A 12010-nucleotide genomic window follows, 5' to 3' on the forward strand; every position below is an offset into this window, starting at 1 on the left:
AGCTCTCGAATGGATGAACCAATTTTATTTAGTTTTTTTTTGTCTGAAAGCTGAGTTAGTCGGGAGTGTTCTTAGCCATGTTTCATGAAAATCGGTCCACTATGTCGCGATCGTGGGATTTATTAAAATTTTAATTTTGTGGTTATGTTAGGTTATTATTTCTGTAAGGCACACTATGTAAAGTAAACATACATACAAACGCAACGAGTCGACAACTATGAAACAAAAACAAACTAAATTGGTTCATCCGTTCGGAAGCTATGATCCCACGCATGCTTTTGAACACGACGACAGCAAAATATAGTGTTTGATCTGAGTAATCGACCAACACTAGGATGTCTGGTCCCATTAAGCAGAGTTACCTTACTATTTTAAGAACCAACTCATTACTTTTTTGCGATTCTGCCCGCATGGGAATTAACATGAGTTATTAAACTGGCTTCATCGAAGAATAAAGATTCGCATATCTCGCACTCGTACGACTCCTCTCCGGAGTGGATCCTCTTGTGTCTGTCTAACTCCGACTGTGATGCAAACTGGTTCTTACACTCTTCACAAGTGTATGGCTTCACTCCAATATGCCTATCTGAACTATTTCCATCATATGTATGTTTGTTACTTTTTTCATTATTCGGCCGAGTTGATTCATGATTTTCTGTAGCCTCTTTTCGTGTTAAATGCACGTCATAGGCTAAACCTTTGTATGACATGGCTCCATCGTGGGCTCTTTTCCTATGTATATCTAAATAAACTTCTCTTGTAAATCCTTCATTACATTCTTCACAACTGTATGATTTAATTCCTCTCTTTTCTTGTGCTGTATGTGCTTTGACAACATGGTGCGTTATCCCATGACGTTTTAAACTCGACTTTAGTGTAAACCCCTTGTTACAAACCTTACATACATGTGCCTTCACTCCACTGTGAGTATTCTCATGACTTTTTAAATTCCATATAGATGTAAACGGCTTGTTACAAACTTTACATACATATGGATTCACTTCACTGTGAATATTCTCATGACGTTTTAATTCACTTGTTGATGCAAACCCCTTGTTACAAACCGTACATACACATGGTTTCACTTCACTGTGAGTATTCTCATGATTTTTTAAATGCCCTGTAGATCTAAACCCCTTGTTACAAACCTTACATACATATGGCTTCACTCCACTGTGAGTAGTCTCATGACTTTTTAAATTAGATGTAGATGTAAACCGCTTGTTACAAACTTTACATTCATATGGCTTCACTTCACTGTGAATATTCTCATGATTTTTTAAATCCCCTTTAGTTTTAAACTGCTTGTTGCAAACCGTACATACATATGGCTTCACTCCACTGTGAGTACTCTCATGATATTTTAAATTAGATGTAGATATAAACCGCTTGTTACAAACTTTACATTCATATGGCTTCACTTCACTGTGAATATTCTCATGACTTTTTAAATGCCCTGTAGATCTAAACCCCTTGTTACAAACCTTACATACATATGGCTTCACTCCACTGTGAGTAGTCTCATGACTTTTTAAATTAGATGTAGATGTAAACCGCTTGTTACAAACTTTACATTCATATGGCTTCACTTCACTGTGAATATTCTCATGATTTTTTAAATGCCCTGTAGTTTTAAACTGCTTGTTGCAAACCGTACATACATATGGCTTCACTCCACTGTGAGTACTCTCATGATATTTTAAACTCACTTTATGAGTAAATCTCTTGTTACAAATCTTACATACATGTGGCTTTACTCCTCTGTGAGCGTTCTCATGACATTGTAAACTCCTTCTTTGAGCAAAGCGCTTGTTACACACGTTACATACATATGGTTTCTTTTCATTGTGTTTAACTAAGAGGGTTTCACGTTTGTTTCTTTGTTTGCAAAGGTTCTGTATATGTGTCAGTAACGTAGACTTGTGAGTGAAGTGCGCCTGGCAAGTGTCGCAAATGTAGCGTTGTGTGCGGGGCTCTCGCTGCACAGTGACGGGTTGGCTCGCGCGCGGGGAGACTGAAACAAAAGCATGTCTGGATTTGAGTTGACGCTGAGTTTGGTTAGACGGTTGGACGACAGCGGCGGCGGGCGGCGAGGCTGCGCCGCGTCAAGTCCGCATATACATACAGGAGTGGCTGGTTAGGAGAGCCAAGCGAAACCCTCCGATGTAGGCCACAAGAAGGGAACGTATGTGGACTGAAGAGAGTGAAATAAAACAAAAATGTACAAATGGCGTACTTAATGCCTAATGGCATTCTCTACCAGTCAACCATCGGGCTAAACAGAGACATGTAAAAATCCCTATCCCTTCTCCCTGTCCCGTCCCTCTCTTGAATCAGAAGTAAACATGAAAACGAAACGGTCTATAAGGCTATTTTTGATATTTAAACCCATAGCACAGATCAAATAATACTAGTACAGATACCTAATCCCATACTAAAAATGGGCGCCGTCCTAAGTATTCTAGACCTGTAGGCTAAATTTAATCCACACTCAAAGAGCTAGATGGCGCCAGTAGCCACGCGTGGCCAACAAAACTCTTATCAGTATCCTACGTCGAAATAGTCATCAAACTGCAACATCTTGCGACATCTGTTTTAGCTTTCACGCACTAAACCTATAACGTCACATGGACGTTTAAAGTCGAACATTACTAGATGGCGTTGCCGTGCGGCTTGTATGTGTGCTCGCCGCGTACGTATAATATACTCGCTCTGTCCGCAACACATGCAAGCGGAATTGAATGAACGAGATCCGCGGCGCCCCACCCCGCGCCCCACGCCCCGCGCCCCGCGACCACGGCGCCGGCGACCTTGAGTTGAGAGGCCCCAGCCCCCGACCAAAGGATGCATTGATTTGTTAAAATTTAAAGCACTCTAAAGTAGCCGCGTAGAAATATGGAAATGAATATTATTATGTAAGAAATACATAAGTATAATAGCTAAGAATGTACATGTAGTAAACATAATGAACAAAATGTGAAGTACGTATTTGATAAAACATTTTCGAGAGTAATATTTTTATTCATAAAATTGTGCAAACACTGCAAACTTAATTTAAACTCCGAAACTATTTATTTTCTGAAACATGGTATGAAATGTTGTCATTACGTCCTTTTAAGTTAAAATATGCTTCCCGGTACCACAACATAGTGTAATTTAAAAATACAGATATAAAATTAATACTTCGCAAATAAATTACGACTATAAACACATAAAATTATTAAAACACCAAGACCAGACAATTTAAGCCTGGCGTCCACTAGGCGCGCCCACAGAACTATGGGCGCGCCGATCGAGCCTTGGTAACCCTTAGGCCGTTTTTACATAAAAAAAATCGTATTGTTTCTTACTACAAAAGGTCCTTTCTCATTGATAAATGACGAAAAGTGAAAAGTAAAACCTTTGTTGAAAAATTTTGTTTTTTAGAAAAAAAAAACGTTTAAACTCTTTTTAAGTGCCAGTTTGAAAAAATATATTCAAAAATATAAAATACATAGTTATTTGTTATACAACAGTGCAAAGTTTTATTTTAACGGCGAGTGTGGAATTGAAAAACGAGCAAGCGAAAGTATTCTATAGTTGAACCACGATACACAACAACATTTTCCCTCACTATAGCGAGGAAAGTACAACGCAAAAAACGCGTTTATCACTGCTTCCAGGAGTTCCACAGGTGGTAAAACATCGTCATCACTAGATTCACTATATGACTATATTCAAGGTCAAATTACTTTATCCACTACTGGGTTTTTACCTGCTGGTATTGAAGGACAAAACGCGTGTTTCCGACCTAGCGAGGGGAAAAATGCAAAAATGTAGTGTGTTTTGGTTTGGTTTGGTCGGGGGGGGGGGGGGGGGGGGGGGGGCTGATGTGGTTAATAAATAATTATATTTGTACAATAATAATGTTTTAAAATGCTGTTGCGCTTCGCGCGACGCAAGTGCGGCGTCGCGTCGAGGTCTAGGCCCACTCCGCCGCAGATCGGCGACCGAGCGCGCATTCGTGTGCGTTCGGAAATCCTAGCCAGTCGGCAATCGTCGCGTCTCATACTTCCATATCGATAAGGTTTGATTTCGCATGCATCGCATCGGTCGTGCATGTGGCAAATGTCGGAAGGATTTCAAAGGCAAAAATCAAAGATGGCGGCTTCAATGTATGGGATATCGGTCCTACATCCGATATCGGATCGGATAGTGTGAAAACGCACTAACGGTTAATGCTTAGGCCGTTTTCACATTATCCGATCCGATATCGGGTGTCAGATCGACATTCTACATCCGATAAACGCTTCCGATAGTGTCGGATGTACAGTCAACCAATTGGAACCCTAGGCCACTCTACAACCATGTCAAAATGACAAGCAGTAAGAGGTTTCTTACAATCTGATTTATAACGTTACTATGACATAGTTCTACAGTGGCCTAGGGTTCCAATTGGTTGACTGTAGGTCCGATAAAAAGCATTGTTCCAAATCAATGAAGTATGATTTTGTATCAAAAAGTATTTAAAAAATGTTTTATATTTAATAATTATAAGCACTATCTTCCAAATATTATATTGTAAAATTAAAATAACGGCATAAAAAATACTCAAGAGTGTCAGGCAAAATAAATAATTTTACATTCAATTGTATCTACTAAAAGATGATAAAACTAGTATCCACAATTCGGACCGATGCATTACAAACTTTTTTTTTTCAATGGAAATTGTTCAACTAATTTGAATTTCGATCATTGGCAGCTGTTTAATAGAAATAGACGACATTTTTGTCACGCACACTACTACAAACGTATACCTACATTATTAACGTACAACGTACACAAACAAATATTATCGGCTGACAGCTGAATATTCTACGAACACGCGAGCGGGAGCGAGGCTGCGCGATTTTGGTGACGCAATCATAGACTAAAAAGTTAACCGCGCAGATGTGCCATTTTCATTGTTCCTACTAATGTGTTTCACCTCTAATAGATTTGCGAAATATATTTATTTCAATTTGGAAAATTATTAGGTAACTACTTACTACTTTATGAATTATGTTACTATAATATAAAAAAAAAGTTAATTTGTTTATTGATTGTTAATAGTTATTGAGTAAAATTGTACTTTTAGCACCGCACTATATATATATTATTATATATAAGTATATATTTGTATTTTAAGGAAGAAGATATATCTTCAAGAAAAGAGCGTACACCCATCTTAAAGGCCGGCAACGCATCTCCAACACCCCTGGTGTTTCGGGTGTCCATGGGCGGCAGTGATCGCTTACTTTGTATTTTTTAAGTTGTAAATAAATAAATAAATAATTTTGACAGGCGGAATATAATAATGTGTCACATCTGATGGTGGACTTGCTACTCTATGCGTAAATTACCGCTTCGCGCACTCCGCGCATTTGTCAGCTTGTGCAGAGTTTCCGTCTGGCAACGTCGCCTATAGTACGTAGTACATATATCTCAATGAACGGAACGCACACAATCGCACCGTTTCGTTGGCAGTATACTGTAGATAGTGACAGCTCCATCTAGTGACAATATGCAATAAAATTTAGGTAGCTCGATACTGTCGCGCGCAGGTTGTTCACGTTGTTGCGTCATAGTCAGTAGCAATATATTACGTGATATTATTTCTTTGAAAATTTCTAAAATAATGCATTAAATTTGTGTTGTCATCGATGTTTGTATTTAATTTATAATGTACTTAATTTATGACGCTTCAAATACCTTTAAATCTATTTGATAAAAAAATAATAATCGTGACACTTAGCGCCATCTATGATTTCTATTTGGAAATAATTTTGCACTGTTCCGGATGAGACCCCATGCCCATAGCTGGGCACCGTTAAGAGCCCGTCACGATGGGTAAAAATTCAGTATCTGTCAAATTACCCCATTTACACACACTAACGCACGTCACACTCACCAACATACTTTTCGCACACTACCGCAATTTACTGGAAGAGGTCAGTGACCTAAGTGAGAGGAACTTAAGACAGGTCTATAGTTTCACTGAAGATCAGTTGTAACGTTAAAATCCCATCAAAACCAAAAAAGGGAAATATGAGCCAAGTTCAATATTATATATGCCTTGGTTGTTGGCGTCAACGACAAAAGCAGTGAGATCTAAACGGGTGCCAAGTTCAATGGCAGTCCTCCAAATGTTTTATGACAATTGATGACATAAAATATCATTTCTTATAACTTTTATAATAGAATAGAATATAATTAATTTATTCGTTAACACACACACAAAATAAACGTTACAAATAATAAGACATAAACAAGAAGGAGATCCAACGAAATGGTCTAATCTTCCGATCAGACCATCCGGTGAAACAAACACGACAGGCACATAATATGTATGTCACAAATATAAGAGCCAAATTTAAGACGTTTATTTGAAATAGTTTTTGTTGTGAGGACGCCCATAGAGACTCCAAATAGTTCGTGTAATATTACACACGATGTTGTCTGCCAGTTCGGTTACTTGAACTTGACTTGACACGCTTCCGCGTGTTTAGATTGCGGACAGTGTCAATTTAGTATTACCATCTCACACGAATTGACTCCGATTATTTTTCAAAATAAATTTGTGCAAACACCATATAAAATCAAAACAACTCTGGTGTAAAAACAGTGCTTCGTTTATTCTAATTATAAATGGTTAAACCCTTTTCCGAATGAATTAAAATAATTCACTGTTCCTGATCGGTTTAGCCATTATAACATCCGTTATAAATGCACTGAGACAAAGGTTGAGGTTATGTATGAACAGAGGTTGACAGTCAGTTTACATGTAAAATTGTTGCCATATACAGAATTATTCATTAAAATAATAATTTTCAAAATTTAGTTAAAGTTGTCTGAATCTAAGGTTATTTGCCCCGTGTGCAAACACCATTTAAAAATTATATTGAACGTAAGAAGGTAAATCATACAGAACAATTTTGTGATAAGATAATATATTATTACAATTAATATACTCTGTCAACCAAGTCTGTCAGTAAATAAGAACAAAGAAAACTATATGCATCCTTTTCTTTAGAGTGCTAGAGAAAAGGATACCTATAGTTTTCTTAGTTCTTATTTACTGACAGACTTGTTTGACAGAATATAATTTCGCCATTTACGTATAGTCATACTTGTTATGGAGAATTTTTGGCCAAAAGCTGCACTTTTGGATGGAAGCAAGCCGCTTTGCATGGTGATAGTAGACATCATAGTAAACGATTTTTTCTGAGGATATCGAAATTTCATCCCTTAGGAAGCCGAGCGTAGCGAGGTGTTTTATGAAAATTAAAAAAATTCTATCTTTTTATTGTATCGTTCGATTTTGACAAAACGTATCTCAAATGAAAGGTATTGATTTGAGTAATTTAAAAAAAAATACAAAGAAGAAAAAATTGAAAGAAAAGTAAGAAAAAAATAAAAAAAGTAAATTTTCGTCTCTCACTGAATAACTTCAAAGAATGACAGACAAAATGTACAATGTCGATATACGAGTTTTTTTTAATCGAAGACAGATAAATTTTTAGTTGAAAACTGAAGACCGCATCGAAATCAGATTAGCATTTTTTAAGATACAAGTTGCCAAAGTCGGGAAAGATCGCTTTATATGGCCACTTTGAAATTCTTTTGCCAGAAAGTCAGAAATAATATGTTTTTCTGACACAGAAAAATACATAGTAACAGTATACATCAAAATAAAATTAAAAATTCAGAGGATATTATAATTTCATCCCTTAGAACGACGAGCGTAGCGAGGTCGGTTACGAAAACCGAAAAAAAAATTTCATTTTTTTGTACGTCGTCCGATTTTGACAAAACATGTTTCATTTGAAAGGTATTGCTTTATGTAACTTAAAAAAAATATTGAAAAAAATTGGAAAAAAATGTAAGATTTTTTATAAAAAAAAACCTTAATTTTCGTATAACACTGAATAATCGCAAAAAACGGTAGACACGGTGTATAATTTCAATATATGATTTTTTTAAATTAAAGACAAATAAATGCACAATTATAAACTAAAAACCGAATCGAAATCGAATCAGTAGTTTTTAAGATGCAAGTTGTCAAAGTTGGCTTAGTTTGTTTATATGGTCGCTTATAAATTCCTTAGCCAGAAAGTCAGAAACATTCATTGAGTAAGTATTACTTCGTATAGAGGAGCTATAGCAAACAACGAACGTGTCACAGCCTGTAAGCTGAAGGCGGGGCGAGGGGGCGGGGTGTGAACCAATGGCCTGCTTCCGTAACGTCGCAAGCACTACGATTTTACTCGGCGCTTACGACCTGTCGGTCGCAATGATGAGCCCTGCATAGAGTGCATAGATTAGAAGTCGTAGTATAGAAGTGACATGGGTTTACATGGGCATTTTTTTAATTTATGACTCTCAATTAGCGTGAGTTGTTAACAAAAAACATAAATCGCTGTTAGTTTTGTAACGACAATCAAGCTTGAAATGTGTATTTAAAACTAAACTTTTTTCACGTTCTGAATTTAGATTATAGCTTAGTATAATTTACATAATTAAAACAAAAACGATGTTTTTATTGAAATTTCATGCTTAATAATTATCGTTGCAAAACTGACAGCGATTTAACTTTTTTTTAACAACTCTGTGAGTCCCAATTTTTTTAAATGCCCACATATAAAGCTGCATACGGACTGACGAGCGTACATGTGTACACGTAGCCGCAACTGGATATTAGTTATTGATGTGACATTTGCATAATGGTAGGCATTAAAACATGAGTGTTGTTTTTGTTGTGTTAATAAGATAACATGAGTGTTTTAACGCCTAATTATGTATAGTCGCATACATAACTTTATCTACATCCATGTATGTATGGGCGCGGGTTTATCGTCCCATAGAAAATTTTAATTTCGCGCGTTTTTATACTCTCATAATTTGCTTGACCGTCTACCTACCCAAATTCATTCAGATAGGTTAGGTACTGCACTTACATTTACATACTCACATGAAATTCGACACGCGTATTGAGAATCTGTTATAGACCGACATGTCGGAAAACTGTGCAATTCTGACAATAATAATTAAATAACCTTTTTTGCGTCGATAAATATATATAATTTAATGTATGATAGGAAACTTGAACTAACTTGCAATATTGTCACGTCTGCTTTTGTTGCATTTTTTACTCTTTGGTTTCAACGAAACATGGCCGCCGCAACATGGCGCTTCGGCATGAGTTTATATTGATACATTTTTTTTAAAATAAGCGTGTTTAAACAAAATTGCAGTTAACCTACGTATGAAAAGTCACTCCTTGGCTTTTGTTAGATTTTCCTGAGCAGTTTGTACAGTACCTAACTACACATGACGGCATTATTTAGACGAAATATTTTTCATTGCGATACGTCAATCTACCACAGCCGTTCGGCACAGACTAAGCGCGTTTGTGCCGATCGGCTCTAAGTGTTGTTACACAAAATCAAGTTGAGGTGCCCTCTCTAGTTAACATAATTACTCAAAGGAAACATTATATTTTTCTTACAGTTAAAAGTATGCATAGGTAACAGACATCATTGTAAACATTTTTTTACAAGGATATAAAAATTTCATTCCTTAGAAACCCTTAGAAAGACGATCCAATTAAAAAAAACTGCCTTTTTTTTGTTTTTCGTAACAGACATCGCTACGCTCGGCTTTCCAAGGGATGAATTTTTTATATCCTCAGCGAAAATCATTTATTATGATGTCTTCTATCAATACATACTCTTAGTGTAAGAAATAGTACATTTCGTTATAAGTGCGAGAAGTATGTCATTACTACACGAGTCCCGAGACATTTTGCCACGAGCGGCACGCGAGTGGCAAATCTCGGGACGAGTGAAGAATGACATTCTCGCACGTGTGACGAACGAAGTTTTTTAATACAGTTGCGAAAAAACACTACTACTTACTTACAACGAAATAAAACAATCCGAACCATACGAACTATCACTTTTCCCATGGACATTGACGGATTATTTGACAATTCAAAGGCGTATTTTTGAAGCTTTTAAACTTGCGTGCATATTTTCGAGTTTGCTATTCATCTAACATAATTTATTTCATTGGGTGCCATAAAAACATAAACATTTACGATTTGGGACGATTGTTTAATGTACAACTACATTTTAATTTAATCGATCCATTTATGCTTTATGCCCCGACGTATTGCAAATAACGTAAAATAATTATGACAAATCGCGTAACATATTGAGGTTTTTTGAACGTGCATTAAGTTAAAACATGGTAGACGCCTCTACTTTGACAGTAGAAGACGCGTTTCGTTCCAATCATGTTCTGTTTACACGACTCATTATGACCGATTTTTCAAAGTATAAACCATTTTATAAATTATGTTTAGTATGACTAAAAGTAAACAATTACATATGAAATATTAACGTTTTAAATATTAATCACTTAATAGTATGTTTATAGTTTTATTCTGTCTACTAAGACAATAATCGCAATAATTAATTAATAATTAATAATCTAGTTTACTAAAACTAGACTAATATGAAAACAGTTCGGTAAGTAGTCGTGAAATGGAACGTATATACTTTTTACGCACTAGTTCGTAAAATACAACTTCTCGCACGCTAAACAGCCAAAAAACGGGCTCTTTTTGAGCAACTGTATTAAAAAATATATTATTTCTGACTTTTTGGCTGAATAATTTAAAAGCGACCATATAAACAAACTAAGCCAACTTTGGCAACTTGTATCTTAAAAACTACTGATCCGATTTCGATTCGGTTTTCAGTTTATAATTATGAATTTATTTGTCTTTGATTGTAAAAACTCATATATCGACATTGTATATCTTATCTGTCGTTCTTAGCAGTTATTCAGCGTGATACGAAAATTTAAGTTTTTTTTAATTTTTTCTTACACGTTTTTAGCAATTTTGTTTTTAATTTTTTTTTCGATTACATTAAACAATACCTTTCAATTGACAAATTTTTTGTCAAAATCGGACAAAGCACAAAAATAATAGATTTTTTTTAACAGTTTTTAATAGTCCTCACTACGCTCGTCCTTCTAAGGGCTTAAATTATGATATCCTCGAGAAAAAAACTTTTATTTTGAGGTGTACTGTCACTGTGTACTTTTATGTCTAAGAAAAATAGATTATTTCTGACTTTCTGGCAAAGGAATTGCAAAGTGATCATATAAACTAAACTTTTCCAACTTTGGCAACTTGTACTTTGAAAACTACTGATCCGATTTCGATGCGGTTTTTAGTTTTCAATTATGAATTTATCTGTCTTCGATTAAAAAAAACTCGTATATCGACATTGTACATTTTGTCTGTCATTCTTTGAAGTTATTCAGTGCGAGACGTAAATTTACATTTTTCAATTTTTTTGTTACTTTTCTTTCAAATTTTTTTTCTTTGTATTTTTTTTTAAATTACTCAAATCAATACCTTTCATTTGAGATACGATTTGTCAAAATCGGACCATATGATAAAAAGATAAAATTTTATTCATTTTCATAAAACACCTCGCTGCGCTCGGCTTCCTAAGGGATGAAATTTCGATATCCTCGAAAAAAATCGTTTACTATGATGTCTACTATCACCATGCAAAGCGGCTTGCTTCCATCTAAAAGTGCAGCTTTTTTTTCATAACTAGTATGACTAGTAAATAATAGTTCTGTTAGTTTTTTCATACGCCACACTGAATGTCTCTTCGGGAAAGAGAATGTTACTCACACTGACACACTAAATAATGTGACCAGTATAATGAAAATAAAGTCCAACAAGTTAAAAAAAAAACGATTTTAAACCGAGACTCTTTTAGACGTGACGATATTTATTTACCTTATTCCTTTTGAATACATTCATAGCACTGGCAATCTTTTTGTATCCGTATATGATTTCCAGTGTCAAAAACAAATGTCATTGAAGCAAATTTGGCGACACGTCTGCTCTGAACGAGCCCGATCGGTTTTTTTTTCTGCTTCGGGCGTTCGAGTGGTGCACGCG

The 12010-nt window shown here is 35.6% G+C and overlaps 1 protein-coding gene across 2 annotated transcripts in view; it reads right to left on the reverse strand.

The window, feature by feature from the left end:
* Positions 1-24: 24 nt before the first annotated feature.
* The window catches only part of LOC125239941 (zinc finger protein 883-like), a 36475-nt gene continuing 24489 nt past the window's right edge, over positions 25-12010 (reverse strand). Inside the window, exons 4-5 of one of the 2 annotated variants that reach the window (XM_048147723.1) lie at positions 1704-2014; positions 25-1367 (exon numbers count right to left, since the gene is read on the reverse strand). In XM_048147723.1, the coding sequence (XP_048003680.1) occupies positions 387-1367; positions 1704-2014 (1292 nt within the window). In that variant the 3' untranslated portion in view covers positions 25-386. Of the gene's footprint in view, positions 2015-12010 lie in introns of both variants that reach the window. The other variant, XM_048147722.1, reaches the window with a different exon arrangement.

This window comes from Leguminivora glycinivorella, chromosome 26 (genome assembly GCF_023078275.1).
Source record: "Leguminivora glycinivorella isolate SPB_JAAS2020 chromosome 26, LegGlyc_1.1, whole genome shotgun sequence".
Classification (NCBI taxonomy): domain Eukaryota; kingdom Metazoa; phylum Arthropoda; class Insecta; order Lepidoptera; family Tortricidae; genus Leguminivora; species Leguminivora glycinivorella.